Genomic DNA, 27,285 nt, shown 5'->3' on the forward strand with positions numbered 1-27,285 from the left:
GTCTTAACATGTGTGGCCTTTAACAGCTAAAGTCGGCTTTTGGAGATCGATTTGCATACACAAATTCGCCGCGAATTAATATTGTGTTATCCCATCATGGATCCTTTAAATAAGTTTTGTATTTTTGTTTATTATATTTTCTATTATCGATGGGCAAGTACTAGTAAGGCCATTCTCTTCCACAATGGAGACTGGTGGGCTATGAAAATTGACTTCTTTACATATTTAACAGACCTCTCCATGGGTATATATTATCATGAACAGTGCTGACACAATAGGAAAAGTGCACATACATAACATATTTGTGTGATCAGGAATGTGTTGTTTATGTTTTGTAGGAAGCATAATCTACTATACCATTTTTATCAGAATGTCATATACCTGTACGTGTAAATTGTGTATTAACAGAGGCAAATTCAGGCCGTCTTCTGGGTCTTCCGGAAGACGGTCAGAATTTTCAAGTTTAATTTTCAAGTTAATTTTTGCTGTCGGAAGACGTTAAAAATGGAGGATGGATGCAAAGATAATTTGGAAGACTGTATTATCGATATTATTTGATTCCTGTACCGTATTCATTTGCTAGTACATGTAGCAGTATTATAGTATTTTGATGGAAATTTCAACTGTATAATTAACGTAAGGAGTAAATGTCACACAGCAGTCTAAGTTGCAATGGATGGATTTAATTAATTTATTTCAAGTTAAAATTCTGTGCCGTATCTCTGGGTGATAGCAGCAACCTCTGTCTGCCTGTGTATAGTGTGACAGAAGCAGGTTCACTGGTGATCCTGGATATGTTTACATACTACAATCTCTCCATGACCAGTCACATCGGAAAGTATGGCATTTACTGGCATTTCATATCAGCCTGAAAGATAAAGAGTAAAATAACATGAAAATTAATTTGATAGATCTGGGACATCCCTGCTAACATCAATTTATCTTCCACTGGGAAGTATAAGTGTCTTTCACGTTATAACTAAGTTTAAATAAATTTATTAAAACCTCACCTTCTTGCATTTCCTATAATGGTACTTAAACAGTCTAAGGCCTTTTCTTTTCCCCATGTTTATCGGTCATAACAGACATGTAAAACAGACAGTAAAAATATAAACTGTACATTTTCCCACTGTGTGATCATCCGAAAATTTAACGAGATAATTTTCTACATCTATCACAGTCTATGTTTAAGATAGCTTATAATGTCCCCTATCTGAACATGCCATTTTACCTGCCCAGGTAAATTTTTACAGGTATAAAAACAGTCAGGCAATTAAATCACAGGTAAAGTGTTTTAGACAATAGCAAGGATCGCCCATAAAAATTGCAACGCTGATAAGCTGTGCATCTAATCAGTTCTAATTACAGGGGAGGGCATCATCAACAATTGTAGCAAAAGAATACTTGTACCCAATTACAAAGTGGTAAATATAGCAAGGTCTTCATGATATAGATATATAGAAAGGAAATGCTGATTTAATAGAACTGGCACAGTCCTGGTCATATAAAGCTTTCTCTAAGTAATTAAGAAGCATATTCAGAACTGGCTAGAAAAAAAATGTTATTTCCCACTTACATTTCCTTTGAAGATATGGAAAACACAAATTCAAAATTGTCTTAACACACACACCTGTCATATTCCATTCCCAGAACGAGGTTGGTGAGCTAAAAAGTGCCACCATAGAGGATAATAAAGACCAATGATATTGCTTGAAATTGTCACACACCCCACCCATTTCCATTCCCTCCGATATTATTCCCTGATCTTATTAATACTGTACATCACATTGCATGCTGTCTTACAAACATACTGTAGTCGACATTTTTTTTTTTCTTTTTGTGTGTGTGTGTGTGTGTGTGTGTGTATGTGGATAGCAAACGTAATTTTGTATCCATACATGCATTTTGGGTGGGTGCCGTTCCCCTGTTGGGTGACGAGATATTGCATCTGCGGCTTTCTGCTTAGCACCTGGAAGATGAATGACACGGAACTTGTAACGGAGAGTACGTTCCTTGAGGTTCCTGAGACGTGTGTTGGATATGGAATCAAGGGATCTGTCTCCAAAGATTTTGAGAAGTGGCTTATGGTCAACAGCTATCACTAGGTCAGTGCATCCCAGAACAAAGAATCTTGCTTTGCCTAAAGCATAAGCCACGGCTAGTGCCTCCCCTTCCACAGGTGCATATCTGGATTCAGCAGGATGTGTGAATCTACTACCTACAAGGACAATTTTCCATCCCGTTTTGCAGCAAAATGGTTTTGCCATTATACAATTGCAATGTTTCTGGAATAACCAATATCCTATTCCACTTTTAGACCAATCTGTGGCTAGGCAAGTTGTTTTGTTATATCCTGACACCCTCTTCTATTTCGTTGATGATTACTTGTTTGGATTCCTGAAAAGTTTGATCTAACTCTTCAGTCCATTTGAAAGGTGTGCCAGGTTTGAGTAGCTCACGAAATGGTAACATCCAATTGGCCATGCTGAACGCATAAGAAACCTGATTTAGGAGACCAAACACAAGAACGTACATCTGTGATGTTTTTAGGTGTTGAGAAATCTGTGATTGCCTGCAGGTATTGTGAATCCAGCAAAATCCACCTGGTCTGCAGCAAATACAAATTTATCAATGTTGAAAGTTATCCCGTTTTTTCCACATATATCCAACCATTCAACAGCTTGCCAAAAGCTTTCTTCAATAGAATCTGCCCATAGTAGAGTATCACCTACACATTTAGTTTTTCTGGGAATGTTGGAAACAATATCATCATAACGGTGGGTGTAGGCATCACCAGAAGCGATATATCCTTGAGGAGCAACGCAATACCAATAACGCCCCCACGGTGTTATGAATGTGGTGAGATGTCTGTCATCTTCATGAAGTGGGACGCTATGATAGCCGTTCCATGCATCAAAGACGGTCTTCTTTTACCTTGTGGAACAGATCTTGCTTGATGAAACGGTGATTGAGTATGATGTGTTTCACGTTTAGCATGGGCATTTAATGCTTGTAGATCAACAGTTCTGCGAAGTTTGCCATTCTTCTTTGCACAAACGACCATCCTATGGCACCATGTAACTGGTTCTCCTAGTGCAACGGGTTCAATAGCACCTAGTTTTACATCTTGGTCTAAGCCAGCTTTGACTTGGTCTTGCCAGTGTAGTGGTACTGGTAGAGGGGTATGGTATGCTTTGGGTTCTGCATCAGAGTCCACCATTAGTCTCATAGGGGATCCATTCATCATTGTGAGTGGCTGGTGGGTACACATGTTAAAAGAGCTGGATCTGTAATAGTCAATAAGCCATTGCTGAAGCCGCTGACGGTTTTCTTCTGTTGCTGGATAAGGAATAGATGCTGGACGTGAAGGCGGAGGTTGTCGTTTTGGGCATTCACAATCGGCATTTGTTTCATATCTTTTTGTATCACCGGCTGTTTGACAAGCATCTCCAACTTGAGGGAAGTCAATGGAAATGAGACCGAGGTCAACGGATGCTTCTGTGCTGAGGAATATTCTGTCTGAGTTGTCTGTGATGTAGACGATCTGTCTCGTTGTGTGGTGTTTTCCAAGCTTGTCCTCACCAGAGAATCGTAATATTACAGCACCCAGAATGTTAATTCCTTTGTTATTTGCTGCTTGCATTTTCATTTTAACTGGGATGAGATCCCTTTCAGTTAATTGAAGGGGTTGGATTGCTTTAATACCAGCAAGACAGCTTTGGCATCCAGTGTCAGCCATTACATCGAGCATTGTAGATGTAGTTGGAAGGTCTACATTGAAGCCAAGGTCAGAATAATCTTGAGAGGATACAGTGGCTTGTAATGATATGTATGGTTGAGGTCTTGATTTACTTTTGATCCACTTGTCATTCAGCTGATTATATAGGTGGTGATCTAATGCAATGGCATTTGCAGCTCGGTCGTGGTCCAATTCACCTATTGTGCATAGCGTATAAAATGACTCATTGCTATGCTCCATAAAATCAGATTCCCCATGATTAGTGACTGACTGTGTTTTGGTGTTTGATGAAGATGGGGGACCAAGCTTGGGTTTGTTCTTGTTGCGACACATGTGGTCGAAGTGGTGACTGCGTTCACAGTGTTTGTAGATATGGTTATATGCTGGGCACATTTTCTGACGTGTGCGAAATGGTGCTTTAATACCATGGCCTTTTTCCACACAGTAACTGCATATCTCAGCTTTATCAGACTTTGCATACCTTTGAGCGCGTCTGTACGAGCTAGTGGCATGGGCACCTTCGGAAGCATTTAATGTCGCAGATGAACGTTTCCCAGATTCTTTAGATTCAATAAATCTGAACACGTCTTCAAGGTCCATGTTCTGGTTCATATTTCCAAGCAGGTCCAGCTGGATTTCATTATCGGCTATGCCACGACTTAAAATGTCCCTTAATATGCAATCTGTGTAATCTACATCTGTTTCACAGTTAGGGCATTTCAGTGTAAATTTACAAATGCCAGCTTGACCTTTGATTCTTGCCCCAAACTGACGAATTGGTTCTTCTCTGTCTTGCCGCATCTCGTGTAGAATGACTCGGGCAACCATGGGATTTTCTTCACGTACTGCCAGTCTGTTGATAGCAGATAGTACCTCTTCTTCACTTTTGTTTGTAAGAGTTCCACCAGCTGAGCGGGTGATATTTTTCCTAAGAGTTTCATCACAGCATTCTAGTAATTGTATTACACGATCTTGGCCAGTAATTTTGGTTGCTATGGTATATTCTTTCCATCTAGTCAGAAAGTAAGTCCAATCTTCACTAGTGCCCGCTGTAGATATTGTGGGGCGACGAATCTTGTCAGTTTTGACCTTTGTAGATGACTGAGAGGAAGTGGCATTATGGCTTTGTGCATGTATTGTCAACAGTGTGTTAACAATGGTATCTGCCACATCTTCTGTCTCATAAGTGCAGTTTGGGAATGGGCACTTTACAACTGGCATGCTGGCCTGTAGGATGGACTGTTTACCGGTAGACTATGGTCATACCTGAGCCTTCATAGATAAGATGGACACTATTTGATTTCCAATCTTTATTAACTGGAAACAATGAAGGCTGAAATGCATACAAACAAACTATTAGTAAACTCAATAATATAATTAATGGAAAAATGTGAAATACACAACAAAGAACTAGGTTATGAAATACTGATATATGTAAAAAAAATGAAAGTCACCTCAGGTATAAAAAGTCCTGCACACCTCCTATCAGGGTGAAGTCCAGTGTCTGAATGATTCACTATATAGGCCAACACAGTGTGCATATAGAGAATGACATGTTCTCCAGGTAAGTACTGATGCAACATAGCCTTTGGCTACATCTAATATCTGACTTAGTACTCTTGGTAAGCAATTACCTTTGAATGAAAACAACAGTATGCTCATTATCCTCGATAATAAAAACAATGTGATTTATTAATGGTACCCAATGGATGTTTTAAACAGCTGCTGTCATTAATATAGGAATCATAAGCCTTCAGACAATTAGTTGTGATTAAGCTTATCGGCATAAACACTTTTTCAATAATATACTCTATGTATCTTTTTGTATATGGACATTCAGAAAACGTAGTTAGTATAAGGCTTTAGGCAGTTCAGATTCACACCTTAAAAGTCCCAAAATGTGAAATAAAAAATGCCACAAAAAATGGAAAAATACAATTTTATATTTTGCTCTGCTTCTTTCTTTAATGTTGAGACACATCTCGTGTCTGTACATATAGGCAGCATTTGTGTCTTTCGAAGATTACATTCAGAGTTTACACTGGTGGAAAACCATTTAACATTTCATCGAGATACTTGATTTGGTTTTATAGAAAAAGTCGAGAATCACCTTTCATTCTGTAATTGTCTTCATTTTCACAGGTATAAGACCATGGCAACAACACCAGTACTTCCATCTGAAATACCACTGAATGAAAAAGAAAATTATTTTCGCATGCGACTGCTCCTAGAACGTGCATCTGACGTGCTTCGAGATGTTCTCAGGGCTCAGCTACAAGCAGCTTATCCAGGACTGTTTGATCCCAGTAAAACTGACAAACTTTTTGACGTACTTGACATTCAACAAGTCAAAGATTCCTTGCTTCTGTTGAAAAAAATAAGGGTAATGAACTCGAGTCAAATGAAACTCCTGTACCCCTCTGGCACCCCTTCAACAACTGTGACAACACAGGACTTAGATATTACACTTACAGTTGTTTTATTAAGAAACATCACCAACCTGAACCCTCATGCTAAATGGGAAGACCAACATTGGTAGAGTGAAGACCTACCGCAATGATTATTCGCATGACTCTCTTGGCGTCACTGACATAGTATTTCAGGCAGAGTTTAATGCCCTCAAGCAGATCCTTCAGTCGCTGTCATCCAAGTATACCAGCAATGACTATGACAAGATACTCATTGAGCCATTGGAGGATAAAGGTAATATATTTGATTTATATAAAGCAGCGTTCCATGAGATGCTAAAGAAGCTTATTTGCGGAGTTCACCTAGACCAGTTAGATGTTAGGTGGGGAAAGTTCTATATAAAAGTAAAGTGAATCATCCAAAATTTGAAAACAGCCAGGAAAGTCAGTCACTATGTATATATACACACACACAACATTGGTCAAAAAGGTTGCCCCACCCCCATTTTCATTTCCTTTTTTTACAAATGATCACCTCACAACTGTTAGAAATAGTGATTTTTATTACAGATACCGTCTCTAACATGATTAAAGATACATACAAAGTCAATTTTTGTCACAAAAACCAACCAAATGCCAGCATATAGTTTCAAGTAGTATAACTAAGAGAATTACCAAAAGGCATTGTTTAATTTTACCCGAAAATGATGTTTGAACAGATTTCTTTGCTGGCATTCTTAGCTGTATGTCAATGGGGCAGGAAAGTAGGTCACGGAAGTAGGTTAAATTTACAACCATAAATTTAAAGAAAGGAGCAGTCTAAAGGTCTTTTATGGCTGATCGAGTGATCTATTCAGTTTATCCCTTGGCATGTCAAATTTATTTGAGTCATATAAGAATCTAGTAGAAGTGGTTTACATGTGTTACTGGAAACCCATGCTCGGTTCGTATGTACCTTTAATGGTTAAAAAAATACAAAACAGTTGTGAAAATATACACAATTAATTCCATTAAATTTTAGTAAAATTTATAAGAGGTACCCCTCAAATCCAATGTTTCACTGTGACTTCTACAGATGTAAAGAAATGTGTATAAAATTGAAAAGACGCCATCAAATGTCACCAAATTCACAAATTAGCATAAGGGTGTGCTCGTTAAAGATCACGTGCCTAACTGCGTGTGCGTCTACCGCATACTGCAATTATCTCCTGTAGACGGCGCGACAAGCCTTCAACATGGGTAACAATTCTGTTTTGAGCGTCCAACGGCGTCCTGACCAGTTTCATGGTCGCGCAAAGGACGCAGAAAGCACGCCGTCCAGTGTAATGGGGGTTTTAGCAACATTATGCAAAAAGCTATGGACAGATTTTGATGAACTTTTCACAAACTGTTGCCCAGTAGTACACCAAGTAACAACATATTACAATTTGGTTGTGATCTAGTGAATTATTAATCGGTTAATTTTAATTTTTTAAACAAATTGAGAAGTAAGCTGCATTGACAATCTGTGCACTTCGTTCATTTTTAGTTCTACATGTATATTGACATCATTTTTGTGTTATTTTCTATCATTCATAAATAATATATATAATTCTAAGATGTTTATTAGGATTGTGTTTATGGCATCTGTTTTCCAGCTCCACCATGTCAGCTCCTCTCAGTACAGCTACCAGAAAAACTTGCTGACCTTAAAGGTCGTGAAGAATTGGTACAGCAAATACAGCAGCATATTGCAGGTGAAACCCGACTTGTTCTTCTAACTGGGATGGCGGGCATTGGGAAGACGTCGGTGGCTATCGAGGTCGGACATAGTGAGAAAAACATTATTTACATTGATATGAGACAAGTCACCAACCTTGATTCTGTGAAGTTATCTCTAGTCCAGCACTACCACCCAACACAATCACTGAAATATTTTTACAGTGACTATCAAAACGTATTCGTACAATCTCTGTCTAGTTTAACTGCAGACACTGTTATAATATTTGATAACAATGATGAAGTCATTAAGTCAAATTTGCAAGAATTCCACAACTTGATCCAAAATATTTTAAATTCAACAAAGCATATCACATTACTGTGCACCAGCCGTGAAGCATTCAATCTTACGTCGCATAACATGGCCGTCATAGACTTAACTCCTCTTGATAAGGCCCCCTCCGTCGATATCCTTTGGGAAGGAAAACCAACTAGTCCCACCGATAATGAGTCAATATTGTTAGGTGAATTAGTAGTAAAATGTGGGGGGAACCCCCTTGCTTTGAAATTATTAGCAGTTCAACTCGAGCAAAAAACTGTACAGAGAGTATTAGATAGGATGAAAAACAAAAATGTCATTGAAAGCCTTAAGGTACCAAATCTTCCAGCTTCTCAAGAAATGATGACATGCCTGAACATGTCGTACGAAGCACTGAATACTGAAGAACAGAAAGTTTTAAGGGCTTTGCACATATTTCCAGTTTCATTTTCCTTGGAAGAAGTTTCAGAAATGTTAGAAATAGATGAGGATGAATGTGAATCTATCCTTGACAGTCTTTGCAACAAATCCCTTCTTAGCTCAGATCCTAGTTTCTATGATCTCCACCCCTTATTAAAAGCTTATGCAGCGTTTCAAGCAAGAAGAGATCAAAATGAAATAACTTGCATACAAGATGCGTACTGTAAACATTTTATGAAGCACACTTCTCTTCTGGCATTCGAATTTGATACCCTTTTGTCCAGGGAAACTTATGAAAAAGCCAGAAAAATACTTCCACACTTAAAGGTTACAGCTACTTTGCTGTCAGATCAACTTGACAACAAAAAAGTTCATGATAAAGAAAAGACATTAAAAATTGAAAATCTGTATTTAATTGCATGTGTATTTCAAGAGGTTTTCCTGTACCCTGAAGCCTTACAGATATTTAAAAAATTGAAATTGTTGATAGAAAAAGATTTCCCATGTGACCAAAATGGCCCAATTATCTATGTCGCGATTGGCAGTGTACTAAAGGGAATGGGAAAGTACAAAGAGGCATTTACATATTACGAGGCATCTCTTGACGCCAAGAAGGCAATGCTTGGTGTGAAACACCCTGATACTGCTAAAACATACAATAATATTGGTATTGTATTACATAACATGGGTAAGTATGCACAGTCACTTACATATTATGAGGAATCTCTTGGAATCATGAAAGAAATACTTGGTGCGGAACACCCTGATACTGCCACGGTATACCTGAATATTGGCAATGCACTATGTGAAATGGGTAAGTATACAGAAGCACTTACATATTATGATAAAACTCTTGAAATCAAGAAAGAAATACTTGGAGAGAAACACCCTGATACTGCTAATACATACCAGAATATTGGCAGTGCACTAAGTGGCATGGGTCAATACGCAAAGGCACTTACACATTATGAAAAATCTTTTGAAATCATGAAAGAAATCTTTGGTGAGAAACACCCTGGTACTGCTAATACATTCCAAAGTATTGGCAATACACTATGTAAAATGGGTAAGTGTACAGAGGGACTTACATATTATGAGAAATCTCTTAAAATCACCAAAGAAACCCTTGGTGAGAAACACCCTGATACTGCTTGGACATACCAGAATATTGGCAGTGCACTAAGTCAAATGGGTAAGTATACAGAGGCACTTACATATTGTGAGAAATCTCTTAAAATCAGGAAAGAAATACTTGGTGAAAAACACCCTGATACTGCTGGGGCATACCAGAGAATGGGCACTGCACTAATAGACATGGGTAAGCCCGCAGAGGCACTTATATATTATGAGAAATCTCTTAAAATCAAGAAAGAAATACTTGGTGAGAAACACCCTGATACTGCTTTTGCTAACCGTACTATTGGTATTGCGCTATGTGGCATGGGTAAGTCCGCAGAGGCACTTACATATTATGAGGAATCTCTTAAAATCACCAAAGAAATGCTTGGCGAGAAACACCCTGATACTGCTAGGACATATCAGAGCATTGGCAATGCACTATGTGGCATGGGTAAATACGCAAACGCACTTACATATTATGCGAATTCTCTTGAAGTCATGAAAGAAATCCTTGGTGAGAAACACCCTGATACTGCTAAGGCATACTGTAATATTGGTAATGCACTATGTCGCATGGGTAAGTACGCAGAGGGGCTTACATATTATGAGAAATCTCTTAAAATCAAGAAAGAAATGCTTGGTGAGAAACACCCTGATGTTGCTATGACATACCAGAATATTGGCAATGCACTATGTGGCATGGGTAAGTACGCAGAGGGACTTACATATTATGAGAAATCTCTTGAAATCATGAAAGAAACACTTTGTGAGAAACACCCTGATACTGTTATGACATACGAGAATATTGGCAATACACTATGTGGCATGGGTAAGTACGCAGAGGCACTTACATATTATGAGGAATCTCTTAAAATTAAGAAAGAAATGCTTGGTGATAAACACCCTGATACTGCTATGACATACCTGGATATTGGCAATGCACGATGTAGCATGGGTAAGTATGCAGAGGGACTTAAATATTATGAGAAATCTCTTGAAATTTTTGTCGAGCATTTTGGTCCCATACATTCTAAAACCAGGCGCATTGATAGTTTAGTACGTGATGTAAAAAGACGCGTATTAAAAATGACAATCATGAATATGAGCAAATACATTGCCACTGAATTGATTTTCAAGGGGAAATATGGTCAAGCTGGTCGATTCTTAGATTTTATTGGTTGGGATTTCAAGCTCCATTACAATTTTTAGAAACATGGAAGGTCCAACCTTTGTTTCCACGTAGATGGTGGCAATATTTGTTATCTGTGACATGCAGCATTAAGCAAGGCAGACACTTGCATGATTTTGTTGCACGCATTGGCACGACTCGAGTCATGCAAGTGTGCAAACCAGTTGTAAAGTGGCGTGAAGTGTGCGTAAACCCGTCGTAACTGCGTGCATGGCAGGACGAGAATTTTGAAATGTTCAAAATTTTGGTCACGACAAAATTTCGCGACCGGGTAGTGGACTATGCGCAAACTTTTCGTGAACTCGTTGCGGGAGGTTGCGTGCCAGTGCGTGACAGTGCGCGTCATGCCACGACTGTTACGAACTGCCACGACTAGTTCACGAACAGCTCACGTATATTGCGTGCCCAAGTCGGCACAACACCGTCCGAATTGGGCAAACTCGTTGTGCCAATGCGGGAAGTGCGTAAACTATGCGCAAACTACGCGTGAACTTGTCGTGCCAGTTCCTGTCAATGTGGACACGCATTTGTAAACTAATCGTTAGCTCGTCGTGAACTCGTCGTGAACTATGTGTGAACTAGTAGGGAACAGTGCGGGACCCTCCCACTTCGTGCTCCAAAATGGCAAGATTTGCCACGACAAAATCGGGGCCAAAATTCGTGCAAGTGTTAGCCTTGCATTACGTTATGGATGAAGTGATAGATGAAAGATAATTTGAATCAATGTTTGCCAGGTTTGAGTCAATTTTGATTTGTACCTGTTATCCCTGTCTACCATTTTGAGCCTTGTCATCACGCTAACTCTTATTTGTATGTTTCTAACATTTTCAGGCACCTTATTTGAATTGGAACAAAATCTTGCAGCTTTTCTTAGGTCTTTATCTCTGTATCACTAGCCAGTCAGATTTGCACCAACCACCATTAGATCTGTCTGGAAATAACCACTTTTGTCCACCCAAATAATATCACTGAGCCAATTGCAACGGACAAAACAAAGACTTGTGTTTTTGTTTCTTTTCTTTTAACTTGGTCATTTCACTTGCCCATTATGCTGTTAACAATGCAAAGACACCATAAAAAATAGGCCCAGCCAGGGCGTAATAAACATGGGGTCTGGGCAAATAGGACTAGATTTGATCCGGGCCTTTGACACACACACACACACACACACACACACACACACACATATATATATATATGGGTCTTTTTCCTGCTGTTATCCTGAATCCAGGATTTTTTCCTCAGTGTGATGTAAATTATTATTAAGGTTGAAAATTTACTACGTGATTCATTCCTTCGTGTTATTATCATTTTAAGGTTGAACACTTGCTATGTGATTTATCCCTTAGTGTTATTATCATTTTTAAGGTTGAACACTTGCTAAGTGATTTATCCCTTAGTGTTATTATCATTATAAGGTTGAACACTTGCTATGTGATTTATCCCTTTGTGTTATTAAAATGTAATAAAAATATGTCAAAATATAAAGAATACTATGATGTGCATATTTGTAAAATCATATTTTATCTGTATACAAAATTGATGTTACGTTGTTGTTTTTGACAGAATTATGAGAACAAAATGATGTAATCAATGGAGTTTATGTTTATATATGATAATATGTAAAGGTAAATATACATGTACCCCTGTATTACAATGTACTTTTAGTTTAATATGATGTCGTCAAATATGAATTTATATGATATGGCATATTATATATGTACCTATGTTACACAAATTTTAATGAATCAGTCACCATATATTTGTTGCAAATCTTGCCAATTTTGTTAAATAAATACTTAACTTCTTTAGTACAGATTTATGTTGCAACTTACGGTTTAAAATTTTGATATAAAGGAAATAACGCGCCATTATACAATTACACTTTTTCAAGCTAAGATTTTATTTGAATTAGCATTATTTATTCACCCAGAATTTTCATCTTCGTTAAAGAAAACACTGGTGAACAGTCAAGACGGTTTAGTGAAATAAAATGTTATATAGAATTGAGCAAGTTTAGAACGAGCATGAATTCCCCCATTTTTTTTTTTTTTTTTTTTTTTCAGATGATGAATTTTAATAGAATGGACAGCTATTTGAATTCACACAAACTTGAATGTATTGAGCATTTTGCGAAATTATCAGCAAGACACCGCCTAAAACCTATACTTTACTTTCCACGCCTTTCCTAGCTGTCTTTTCAAACCCATTTTAAGTAATAGATTCGCTGTTGTAAATGTTTATCCCTAAATGAAAATTTCTTTCAAGTCAGATATTCTATTAAAGATGAATATTAAGCATATTATGTGTGAAATTATCGTCCTTCTACCTGTCAAATACGATCATAACCTACGTTTCAAATATAATATAATAAAATAGCTTAAATTATTCAAAACAGATTTCCACGTGTCTTTTTTTGTAAAATAGTTATCTAGACAACCACACCTGGCAACATGGGAAATCGCCACAGATGGAGATGACACATTTCCTCGTGCACCAAACTCCCTCCCCGACCAACCTTAATATTCCAGGCGTACCAATACTACACAGAGTGGAGAGGGAGAGCTGTGAATACATACCTAGGGATGTTATATGACCGTGGCGATATGATGATCACTGAAGCCTGTCCATTTAGCCAAGCTTCAGTGAAGATCGAGGGCAACCTCGAGCCGCTACCCAAAAATGTCTCGCTTCACTCGACATTTCCGCGTAGCGTCTCTCGGAGAACTCGGATTTAACCTCCATGTAGTCTAGAATTTCACGACTACATCTTGGTTAAATCAGTCGAGGTCTCTTAAATGCTGAAAGCCAAAGACAGTGATCATGTGACCTTCTTGGCATCAAGAGAATAGTGACGTTGCTTACGTTATATATCTACCAGAAGACAAATTTAAAATCTCTCACACTCTTAAAAAATTAGCATAAACTTTTCACGTTTAACAATTATTATTTATCATTTTATTACACTAAGTCATGTCATATGGGTATGGTTTGAAAACGGGAATTAGTTTACATTCAAGCCACACATGTATACAAATTATCTGTAAATCTATAACTTTTTAACGAGGGTTGTATGATTATTTACCTTTTGTTTTTAAGCTGTTCATTCTTCCTCTTTATCAGATATATCGGTAAAAATCAAATGTGTTCCCCCTTTGAACTTGTAATTACATATAGCACATGAATGCTCTGAAAACCAGCACATGTATATTCCGAAACCGCCTCGTAGTAAAAAATGTCACCAAAACGTAGAATTATTACTCCTGTAGACTTGAAATAAACATCCGTTTGATTTTGACTATATTCCGTAACCGCCTCGTCGTCAGAAATAACAATAAAAAAAACTAGAATTATTACTCCCGTGAACTTGTAATAAACATCCGTCGATTTTGACTATATTCCGAAACTGCCTCGTTGTCAGAAATATCACCAAAAAGTACATATCTTTCTCCTTTGCACTTGTGAAAAATTAGTTTGACTATATTCCGGTCCGACGCTCCTTTTTTTATCAGAAATGTCACTAAAAAGTAGAGGTTTTGCCTTGGGACCTTTTTTCCGCAGCAGTCCCAGCTAGGTGTGGCTCAGCTGAGACGCGCCTGGTCTGTGTCGATGGTTGATTAAATACTTTTCAAGCAAATGAGCGTCCACGACAAGTATTTAACAAAAATTGACCAAATTGGTCAGATGATCAAAATTAAAATATGTTATGAGATTAACCAATCACATTAACTGTTACTGACTTTGACCTTTTCCATCTATTTCTGACACTAAAACATGGTCTACACTTGTTGACTCTTGATGAGACTTAACTTACACTCAATAACTCCCTATCCTTTTACTCATTTGATTCCGTTTTAATAATTATCTGCAATTAATGAAAGTGTAAATAATTTGCTTTACAACATTCACCCCTTTTTCAAAAGAATTTCTCCTCGAATTCTAAAACTTTACAACATACGCTCCTTTTCAATTTTAAAGCAAAGCAAATAGAAAATCATATAAAATACGTACATTTTTAACAAGCTTAAGTGACAAGGCAACAGTTCTCTCATCAATTAAAATGTTATAACTTAATTATAACTTAAACACACATAAAATTAGAAACACAGTCGACATGAAACCTAAAATATAGCTGGAAGGAAAATAAAGTAATAACGTTTTAGGAAAATACAATTGTTCGGGGATATATTCCGTAATGTCAGTCACACTATTCAATCTGTGGCACAAGAGTACAGGTACTTTTTTATTTTTCCCTGTGGATATCTTAAACTGTTACTCTCTTATTATGGCTTTGACACATTGTATTATACAGTTTTCTCTTTCTGTTGACATTAAAGACATATTAGGAATGCACTACATGAGACAATAGGGTCGGCCCTCCCCTGTCCAATGAACAGCAATCACTACAACGTTGCGACCAGCACATCGTTCATGATGAAGTACCTGTTCATCTTCATATTTGTCCATACTGTAGCTCTCCTCTGTGATGACTATAAGAGAAACGCTTTGTTCATATCAAATTCAATCCACGAATTCACTAAAATTATACTGATAAATAAGTCCCCAAAATTTGAGAATCTTCCTTAATGCATATCATCAGTTTCATGTCTTCGTCATTACAATAAAAATTAAAGGGATAAAAACTCTTCGCATGAGGTCTATATTTCACAATAAAAACATTGTGAATAACTCATAGAAATATAATATATTCTGTTTACGACAAAAACAGCAGTTATAGATATTATTTTTATATCTGAGCTTGTCTTCAGACCACGTGACCTCCATTGATGGCTATACTCTGTTATAACCTCTAAAGAGATTTTAACAAAAAAAAACAAACTTTTTAGAAAAAAACAGGGACTAACTTTGAATGTAAAAATGGATTCATAAACCATTGGTAAGTATGGGAAAATTGTTGTTTACTCCAGGAAAATTCATTTTTTGGCCAAAACGAAGAGTTATTATCCCTTTAAATACTAAGTGGATAAATATATAACAATAAACATTTGGTTAAATATCTATAACTAATAATAATGATCATGGTTAACACACAATAAAATGTTCATTATTATATATCATAGTGCATAGTGATTTTTAAAAAAACCATAATATTTATCAAAACTTACAAATGTTATGTTAATTCCGTGCATCTCACACACTCTCAATAATAATGATACCTAGATCAGTGTCTGAAATCATTGAAGTAACAATAAGGAAGAATGAATCATAAAGTCATTCAAATGTTGTGATAGTACACACACTTCTTATACCAAAAGTTCGCTTGCAAAGATCAACACATTATGTTAACTATAGACACATGTAGAAAGTTGTTTTTCTTGTACTTCTGGTCAGGCTTCTACGTAAAAGATGGAGAAACTAAGAAGTTTCCTGAGTGAATGCAATGGATATGTATACTATCAGACAAGTTACCCTCTTTCGCCAATTTGTCTTTTCATATTAGACCCCGGGGTAAGTCCCCCCCCCCCTCCTCCATTAAGTCTCTTTAATGAAGTTACTTTAAGATGCTAAATCATTTCATTTGGGCTCACTGCCGACGCTTTCTTAGCACTATTGGATGCGGTCACTTTACAAAATGTGATCAATTATTTTACCCCATAGTTACTTTGTCATAGGGGGCCAACTTAATTACCCCGGGGTCTAACTAGCCCCGGTCTCCCTTACGCCAGACAAATCTAGATGATTAAATGCATGTTCATTTATTTCTACCTATTGTGACAGTATACATGTGAGAATACCATTCATTATATTTGTTTTAGATATGTACCTGTGTACTGTCACTATTTCTCTTTTTATGATAATTCCTTGTCAAGTATATTACATTTATACATGATATTGTATATTTACAATCTATGAAAAACGGCAAATTACTCTATAAACCAACATAGGAAACGCCTTGTCTTTTGATCTGATTATTGATTTTCAATCACCAAAATTTCTAAATCCAAGTTGTCATATCCAGGTAAAGAGACAAATAATGCCATTTTTTACAATATCACTAGTACAAATTACTGAATTATAATATTTGTACAAACTTAGTCTTTATCACAAGTAGACACGATATCTGCATAGCTGATTTTGATTTTCTGTAGCAGTTAAGCTGTATCCTATGATCGCTCCATTCATTAAATAATTAATCAAAATCTTAGCTGTGAACACGTGTTATTTAATATCTCCATCATTACTGTGGTGTTCTAGCAAGTTTTAACTTTAAATTTTAAAGTTTTAAATTAAAATTTGTAATATCATTTGTACATTATGTGTATCACCTAAGTCAACACAATGTCTTGATATTGATGGATCATGTCAACTAAATGAGAAGTCGAATAATCAAAATAAATAAAGTTAACATATCTTTATCACTAAGGGGTCTAAATTCAGTTTTAATGCGAGATGGCCATTGCTATTTGATAATTATTTCTAAAGCTGAATAAATTGCATTTGAAACAGTCCACCAAAGTTAGCCCCGTAGAGCCGATAACACGTAGCTGCAGTGAGATATGTTTCCTTTCTCCTGAAATCACATACTGTGGATAAGTATAAAATAAAAAGGAATCAATAGAATAAAAATCGTCTAAATTAGCTATCCAAATTTTGGTCGTAATTTAAATTAAACAACTACTTTATTGTGTCATTTTCACGTTTTTAATTTTAAACAAATTGATTTGAGTTCAATGTTACCGAAATTGGCATAGTCATCCTAATTCAAGTTATTCCGTCAGTGACATGTGAGTAGGAAGAGGTATATCACAAAAAGTCATGTTTACCATAAAAACACACCTATATCTAAGACGTTCAGGATGAAACCATTCACTATTGTTCTTTCTCAGTCTCCTCGTCATTGTTATGAATGGCCAGTTTCCTTCCACAGTAGTACACGTGATGGCAGCTATCTTCCCGTCGTCTGCTACTTTGATTTGTGAAAACAGATCTGCCAGTTTTAGCTATCACAGTCCTGAAGTTCTTGAGTATCGATCTTGTACTGATTGCTTCCTGCAGCTGGCGAGCGCCATTTTGTCAGTTTTGTTGGACCATTGACTTATGATAATTAAGACTAGGGTTCATTACAGTTAAGTTTCTGTGATCTACTGCCATTATTACATCATTGCGACTCTCATCGATTGTAGAATATATTGATGCATCTTTGAAGATCTACTTAACAGTTGTAAAATAGAATGCGATGTTTCGGTCCCTGGGCCTTCTTCGGGGATTATGAACAAAGAGTGAAAAAAAAAACTCCTAAGATACGTGTTGTCGGTGATGTGTAAAAGACATGCGATGTCCCAAAAGTGTGCTAAACGTAAATAAAGTCAAAATTCCCTAACAAAGAAAAAACAATACTCATTTAAGAAACTATTGTCCTTATTGAGTCCATTATTCATGGTGTCTAGTGTTCTTATAAATTTTTGTTCGGCGATCCGTCTTTCCGTTCCGTGATTTGGTGTTGTAGTGCGACTGAAATTCTTATTTCAATTTTTCTAGACCCTGCAAAGCCTATCGTAAAATTGAAAATTTTAAAACAACAGATGAAAATCTAAAATATCATTTAATAACTTTGATATGTGATGAAAAATGTTCATAAATAAAGACGGATAAACGATATTCAATATACTGCAAACTTCTTAATTAACTTAGGGTAGCCAGTTTTGCGGGGATCATTTTTATTTGAAAAAAAAATATATTTTTTGTCATTCTGTCATAAAATAAAGGTGTTGAGTAAATGTGTGTAACAGAAATAAGGTGACAATGAGCTTGACACGTGCCACTTTGAACAAAGAGAGGATAAGAATGTGTGCGTACATCACAACACAATTTCTTTTAAATTTACAAGAAACACATGAAATATGTAATTTTTCAAATTTTCTAATTCGGTGTACATTGGACTTGTAATAATGGCAAGATGACAAAGGACATATTCACCAAATCATTTATTGGAACGGGAGAGAAGACAAGAGTTCGAATCAGTGCAAATTCGATATGACTGACAACCGAAAAAAGTGGGGCATCAGTGACAACATAACAAAGCCCCATAACTATTTAACTAGCTATAAGGCACAAGGGGAGTGTCTATACTAAATACTCTCATATTAAAACAGCATGTGTAAGAAAGTTAGCAAACAAAAAAATGTACGAGTACATTGAACTTTTATGACGTGAGAGTGTGCTTTATGATTTCACCACTGCTGGTATGTATTTGTGTTGTTTTCTAAAGTCCCGCGTGGAAAAGAGTCAGAACAAACATTTTAATATACCAGTACTCAATGGTAGCTACCAGTAAATGAATAGAAAAGGAAATATAGAGAACCACGACCCTTTCTACGAACTGGGTCTTTATACAAACTTGTTTTCTATTTAAAGGCTGTTTGCATTACGCGCTCCGCTTAGCACAAAGCATACGAACTCCTTTGTGTTTTGTGCGATACAATGAAATAGTTCAATGTATGATTTTATCGCGAGACTCACGTCTGATGTGGTTATTTTTAACTTAGCGTTTTTTCCGGAGCTGTTTCGATAAATTGCGCAGTTAAGTTGTAACACCAAGTTACCTGAGGTTTTAGATATCGAAGCTGTAACGACAGATTGTACAAGGAGACCTTTCGGTAAGTTCATCAAGGGCGGCTAAACATTAATTTGTTCATCAACTAAATTACATGCGTGATTCTTTTAGCACCGTGCGCTGCCCAAACGTTTAAGAAGATCATGTAACCCTTAACTAGGGCCACATATTGCTTTCCCCTAGATATCCACAGGTATGCCCTAGCAGGGCTGATCCTAATATAGATAGATATCATAGTATATTTGTGAATACCTAGCGGATACCAACCATTAATCCCGTAGAAGGTACACTGTGGAAGGCGATGGGTGGATGATGACCCTCTTCTAGAAATACATGGAGTGTACAGGACAAAATGAAAAGAAGAAAAATAACCTCAAGCCAGTGAAAGAGCAGTTACATATATCATCCGTATTCAGTTTAAATGATATGATATTCACCTGTGTATTACACGTATGCAGTAAAAATGAAGCGTTCTGGTATGTATCTTGTCGCTAATTTTGTTCCTAGATTACATGACTGTGCAAAATATAACTAGCATCCTGGTTAAAATAGAAAATCATAGTACAAAAAATGGACACCCGGAAATCTTCATAATGAGTGCAGTAAAAGTTAATGACTAGTAAAGGAAGTGTGGGTCCCTTATAATTAGTAGAGGTTAAAATTTAGCCGGTGAGACAGAAATGGTAGTCCTAGGAATGAAGTTCCCATGTGATGACTGCATATTGGGGGTAGCGGTCACAAAATGGATGTTGGTCCCGTTATTGTTTACACTGAAACTATTGGCTAGGGTAGGCAAATCTGATATTTGCTACTTCAATTTGGATTTTATGGTTCACTTCATGTGGTTAAATGGTTGAAAGTCAGGTTTTGTCACTGCAAGTTGGTATATAGTATTTGCAATTTACCCGATGCCCTCGTTTTTCTTGCATTCCCAGTGAATGCACTGTCCATACTGTAAGATAAGTGATTCCTTATTACTGCAGTCTGCTTAGTTCGCTTTCTACTGCATTTTAATGCAAAGGGAACTGGGCCTGTTCTATGAAAAATTGGAAATGCTTCCTCCATGGTATTTAACTTCCATTTAACCTCAGTCACACACCCTTTATTTTTAACCATTTTAATGAAAATCAATTCTTTCCTACATGTAGGTCCAACGACCATTTCATAACCTGATGTATAAGATAGTATACATTGAGATGCATTTTGAAACGACGTCTTTGGTACATAAAAAGCTCAATCTTTTTTCTTTATTGTTTACCGTTAATGTATAAATTGAGTAAACAACTAGAATAACAAACATATCATTTGCTTTTTTTTTATTTGGATCGGTAGATGACCATGGCAACGGCAGTGGGAATGCTCTCTGAAATCCCAAGAAATGAAAAAGAAAATTATTTCCGCATGCGGCTGCTCTTAGAACGTGCAACTGACGTGCTTAGAGATGTTCTCAGGACTCAGCTACAAGCAGCTTATCCAGGACTGTTTGATCCCAGTAAAACTGACAAACTGTTTGATGTACTTGACAATCAACAAGTCAAACATTCTGTGCTTCTGTTGAAAAAGAGAAATGTAATGAACTCGAGTCAAATGAAACTCCTGTACCCCTCTGGCGCCCCTTCAACAACTGTGACAACGCAGGACTTAGATATTACACTTGCAGCTGTTTTACTAAGAAACATCACCAATCTGAACCCTCATGCTAAATGGGAAAATCCACCAGTTACCGACACCTCCATAGAGGCCAACATTGGTAGAGTGAAGACCTACCGCAATCAGCTCTCGCATGGACATCGTCTTGGCATCACAAACACAGCATTTCAGGCAGAGTTTAATGATCTCAAGCACATCCTGCTGTCACTGTCACCAATATATACCAGCGATGACTACGACAAGCTTCTTATTGTGCCACTGGAGGCTAAAGGTATGTTAAAACAGCATTTGCAAAAAAAAAATGTTGTTCTTAATTTTAAGAAACGTATTTTACGGAGTTGAACTGTACAACATTTTAATTAGTGTTGAATGCGCTTGTACCTACTGGTCTACGGTAAGGCATTCAGGCTAACTATACTCCCCTACCAAAACGTCACCCCTAGTAAAATGGGTAAAGCGCTACAGAAATCATGTTATCAACCAGTGTTATTTATTAAACTTCTAAAAATGATTTACCACAACACTTTACTACCTGTACAACAAATAAATAAGCCAGCCATACATGTAGTTAAAAAAACGCATCGTGTTTAATATTTTGCAGTTTCCTCTGGGTTGTAGGACGCACCTGACGCGTCTGTGCATGGGATTAAATACATGTAGAATAATAACGTTTGATGGCGTTCCTCATACGTTGTAAAGATATTTTATCCATCAGCTTTTCATTTCGTAGGATATCCCACAAATTCTCAACGGGGGATTGATCTAGATTGGTTGATTTCATTTTTTTTTAATTTGCTTTCTGGTGTCGTTTTGAGAAATTATATTGGAAATGTTTTGATGATTGCATGTATTAAAAGGTAAATTGCTTGGAATGTATAACGTTTATTTTGCCTTTAGTGAGTTTGTATTTATAGTGTTACATGTGGTCCCAAGGGAAATTTCACCCCTTCGCCCAAAAATACTACTTCGTGCCTAGTGTGAATGTTTTACAAAATGCTTTAGGGAGGTGTTGTTTAGGTAATTTATATCAGAAAACCCACGTAGTATTGCGAAATTAACCGATATAGAATGTTTAACTGTCACTTCTGCGATACGACAGACATATATAATTTCTCGAAAATGGGGAAACGGCACTCCTCTGTAGGAGACGATTTATAGCCTCGCGAAAATTACCAAAAGGTTGCAAGCGCAGTGTAGCCCGGGCTTTCTGGCGGCTTTACCCAGGTAATCTTGCCCATGTGTCTGTTTGGTTATGATGTTGCCTTATCCACCAAATGGCTCTCATGGAACAACCAAAACTTCTGGTACATGTAGTTCCTTCTGGTACCTCCCTCCTGTGTCGCCCGCTTGGTAAAGAAAGTATCCCACTAATTCATGAAATCTAGTTGCTGTTGTGGTCACGCTAGGTAGGTTAATGTTCTACTACTCACACCCCCAATTTACACGATGGTCGTTATTTAATAGTGCAATTCAATCTGCGGGTACTCTTGTAGTCATGTACAAAAATGAGGTAGGGGTGACACTTTTTGGTAAGGGAGTATATTATGCAATGCTTCCATTATTAGTATATGCATTGACAAGTTAACTCAATCAGGCATACATATATTTGAATACAGTCAGGATCGAGCAATATATACCTTGATATTGAAATAAATCTTGATATTATCTGTGAACCAATTATTTTGAAATAATGACACTGATAATGTGTGGTATAAGTACAATATGATTTGGCTTTTGAATAAACGTTTATTTAAACCGTTTGATTATGTAATATTACATAAATCATTAAAAAATCTAAGTAGATGATAGGCTACCAAGGTCATTATTGCAAAAAGTTATAATCCTGTTTATTATCATATTTTAATATTTTATTTTCAGTTGCCCCGTGTCAGCTCCTCTCAGTACAGCTACCAGGAAAATTTGCTGACCTTAAAGGCCGTGAAGACTTGGTTCAACAAATACAGCAGCACATTGCAGGTGAAACCAGGCTTGTTCTTCTAACTGGGATGGGGGGCATTGGGAAGACCTCGGTGGCTATCGAGGTCGGGCATCGCGAGCAAAATGTGTTGTTCATTGATTTGAGACAAGTCACCAACCTTGAATCTGTGAAGTTATCTCTAGTCCAGCACTACCACCCAACACGATCCCTGAAAGATTTATACAGTGACTTTCAAAATATGTTCATACAAACTTTGTCTAGTTTGTCTTCAGGTACTGTTATTATTTTTGATAACAATGATGAGGTAATAACGTCCAATTTGCAAGAATTTCATAAGTTGGTGCAAACCATTTTGAATTCAACAAAGCATGTCACTTTGTTGTGTACCAGTCGTGAAGCATTCAGTCTTGTATCACATAAGATGGCTGTTGTAGAGGTACCTCCCCTTCATAAGGCACCCTCTATTGATATCCTTTGGGAAGGAAAACCCACTAGGCCCACTGAGAGTGAGTTATTACTTTTAGGTGAAACAGCCGAGAAATATGGGGGGAACCCCCTTGCACTTAAATTATTAGCAGTTCAACTCAAGAAAAAAACTGCACAACAATTATTGGATAGAGTAAAAAACAAAAATGTTTTTGAAAGCATTAAGGTAGCAAACATTCCAGCTAGTCAAGAAATGATAGCATGCCTGGATATGTCTTATGAAACACTTAATGCTGAAGAACAGAAAGTGTTTCGGGCTTTGTACATATTTCCTGTTTCATTTTCCTTGGAAGAAGTTTCAGAGATGTTAGAAATAGCTGAGGATGAATGTGAATCTATACTTGACAGTCTTTGCAACAAATCCCTTCTTAGTTCAAATCTTAGTTTTTATGATCTTCACCCCTTATTGAGAGCGTATGCAGCGTTTCAAGCACAGAATCATCAAAACGAAATAGAACACATACAAGAAGCGTACTGTAAACATTACATGAAGCAAACACCTCTTCTGGTATCCGAATTTGATACCCTTTCGTCCAAGGAAACATATGAAAAAGCCCGAAAAATACTACCACACCTGAAGGCTATAGCTTGTTTGCTATCTGATCAACTTGGCAACAAAAAACTTCACGATAAAGAAATAATTTTAAAATCAAAAAATCTGTTTTTAATAGCATGTGTATTTCAAAACCTTCTCTTGTATGCAGAGGCATTACCATATTATGAGAAATCTCTTGAAGTTACAAAAGAAATACTTGGCGAGAAACACCCCGATACTGCTAAAACGTACCATGACATTGGCACTGTATTATTTCGAATGGGTAAGTATGCAGAAGCACTTACAAATTTTGAGAAATCTCTTGAAATCATGAAAGAAATCCATCGTGAGAAACACCCTTATACTGCGCTGGCATACCATAATATTGGCAATGTACTTTGTAAAATGGGTAGGTACGCAGAGGCACTTACATGTGATGAGAAATCTCTTGGAATTATGAAAGAAATCTTTGGTGAGAAACACCCTGATACTACTGTGACATACCAGAACATTGGCAATGCACTATATCACATGGGTAGGTACGCAGAGGCGCTTAAATATCATACGAGATCTCTAGAAATCCAGAAAGAAACCCTTAGTGAGAAACACCCTTATACTGCTGTGACATACCAGGATATTGGCAATACACTACGTGTCATGGGTAAGTACGCAGAGGCGCTAACATATCATGAGAAATCTCTTGAAATCAGGAAAGAAGTACTTGGTGAGAAACACCCTGATACTGCAGGGACATACAATAATATTGGCAATGTACTATCTCAGATGGGTAGGTACGCAGAGGCACTTCCATATTATGAGAAATCGCTTTTAACCCAGAAAGAAATAATTGGTGAGAAACACCCTGATATTGCTAAGACATACATGAATATTGACAAAACACTTTGTGGCATGGGTAGGTACGCAGAGGCACTTACATATTGTGAAAAATCTCTTAAACTTACGAAAGAAACCCTTGGTGAGAAACACCCTGATACTGCTGCGGCATACCAAAGCACTGGCGTTGCACTATGTGGCATGGGTAGGTACGAAGAGGCACTAGCATATTGTGAAAAATCTCTTAAACTTAGGAAGGAAATCCTTGGTGAAAAACACCCTGATACTGCTAAGACATACAATGATATTGGCAGTGTACTATCTAAGATGGGTAGGTACGCAGAGGCCCTTACATATTGTGAAAAATCTCTTAAACTTACGAAAGAAATCCTTGGTGAAAAACACCTTGATACTGCTGTGGTATACCAAAGCACTGGCGTTGCACTATGTGGCATGGGTAGGTACGCAGAGGCACTTACATATTGTGAAAAATCTCTTAAACTTAGGAAGGAAATCCTTGGTGAGAAACACCCTGATACTGCTGAGGCATACCAAGGCACTGGCGTTGCACTATGTTGCATGGGTAGGCACGCAGAGGCACTTACATATTTAAAGAAATCTCGTAAAGTGTTTGAAGAGCAATTTGGTTCCATGCATTTCAAAACCAGATGTCTTGATAGTTTGCTATGTGATACAAAAAAGATGTGTATTAAACAAGTAACCATGAATATGAGTAAATACATTGCCACTGAATTGATTGTCAAGGGCAAATATGGTCAGGCTGTTCGATTCTTAAGTTTTATTGGTTGGGATTTTAAGTTCTATTACAAATTTTAGAAATATGGGAGGTCCACCCATTGTTTCCAAGTGTATGGTGGCAATAATTTGTATCGCTACTGTCATATGCACCATGACATTATGGATGAAGTAACAGATGAAAGATAATTCTAATCAATGTTTGCCATGTTTGAGTCAATTTTCAATTGGTTTGTACCTGTTATCCCTCTCCCCCATTTTGAACCTTGTCGGCACGCCAAACACTAATTGTATGATTGTAAGATTTTCAGGCATCTTATCTGAACACAAATTGGGACTAAATCTTGAGGTTTTCCTTAGAGCGCATTCTCAACGAATTAAGCCAGGCTTTACAAAGCCGGTGACCTAAAAATGGCGGACGTACATGAAAGAAAAACCGCCTAATCTTTTAATAGTCTCTCCGCCTCTCACACGCCTCCCCACACGTCGTCCCGGCGGGGTACATTAATTAAATCTCGGCTCCGAACATTAATATTTCCGTGAATATCTCTGGTGATATTATCTCCGTAGATAGTCGATTCATTGCTGCTCTACGGGCCAAATTATTCCTTTTTCGTCTCTGTTTTCAAAGATAATAGAACAGAAGAGCTTTTTTCCTTCGATCGCCTTCAGCCGCCATGCTTTCTTTACCACGAGTTTAACTGATGAGCATGCGCACTTAATATTTCTCGGGTAGCTTCCGCATGGCGAACGGAGACGCGATTTAATTACTGTACCCCGCAGGGACGACGTGTGGGGAGGCGGAGAGACTATTATGAGATTAGGCGGTTTTTCTTTCATGTACATCCGCCATTTTTAGGTCACCGGCTTTGTAAAGCCTGGCTTACTTCGTTGAGAATGCGCTCTTAGGTCTTCATCTCTGTATCACTGGCCAGTCAGATTTGCACCAATCACCATGGGTTCTGTCTGGAAATAACAATTTATGTCCACCCAACTAATACCACTGTGCCAATGACAATGGTAAAAGCAAAGACTTGCGTTGTTTCCTTTTTGTCACGTATATATCCCAAGACTTGCAGATACCTTCCCCTTCATACGTGCACTGCATCCACATATCTATAACATGTGATATCTCCCCAGGGTTAGTCAGGACTTTCGGGTTTATATAGAGGCGTTCCGTTTTTCCTAACTTAGCTGTGACTTCTCAGAAATTGACAAAATTGGTCAAAACTGCAACCTCACATTCATCCTCATGTGGTGGAGATTGTCTTCACTTAATTACAAATGTGTTTAACTAAAACATCTTGAGGAAACGTTTTATTTTGTTGGTGGGAGGGTTGTAAAGTGATAAAATATTAACGTAGTAGTAGCTTAGTTTTTGTGTGTAAGCAGATCATAAGGACAATTTAATTGCAGGTCAGTAATTAAAGAAACATACTTGTGTTTAACAAATAGCAAATTTCTAATTTCCAAAACATAATCACATGATGTATTAGACTCATTTTATGCAGTATTATATATATATATATATATATATATTAAGTGTACAGGCTCCGAATTTGTTAATTTTTTTTTTTTTTTTTTTTTTTTTGAATTACTGGTCTTTAATATTTTAAAA

The 27,285-nt window shown here is 37.2% G+C and overlaps 1 protein-coding gene across 2 annotated transcripts in view; it reads left to right on the plus strand.

The window, feature by feature from the left end:
• Positions 1-26,021, plus strand: part of LOC106168016 (uncharacterized) — a 53,952-nt gene extending 27,931 nt beyond the window's left edge. The window contains exons 1-3 of one of the 2 annotated variants that reach the window (XM_087012181.1): positions 19,402-19,510; positions 20,800-21,388; positions 22,996-26,021. In XM_087012181.1, the coding sequence (XP_086868307.1) occupies positions 20,800-21,388; positions 22,996-25,748 (3,342 nt within the window). In that variant the 5' untranslated portion in view covers positions 19,402-19,510 and the 3' untranslated portion in view covers positions 25,749-26,021. Of the gene's footprint in view, positions 1-19,401; positions 19,511-20,799; positions 21,389-22,995 lie in introns of those variants that run through there. The other variant, XM_087012180.1, reaches the window with a different exon arrangement.
• Positions 26,022-27,285: the final 1,264 nt, after the last annotated feature.

The sequence above is a fragment of the Lingula anatina genome, chromosome 4 (assembly GCF_051362555.1).
Source record: "Lingula anatina isolate TDL-2025a chromosome 4, LinAna3.0, whole genome shotgun sequence".
Classification (NCBI taxonomy): domain Eukaryota; kingdom Metazoa; phylum Brachiopoda; class Lingulata; order Lingulida; family Lingulidae; genus Lingula; species Lingula anatina.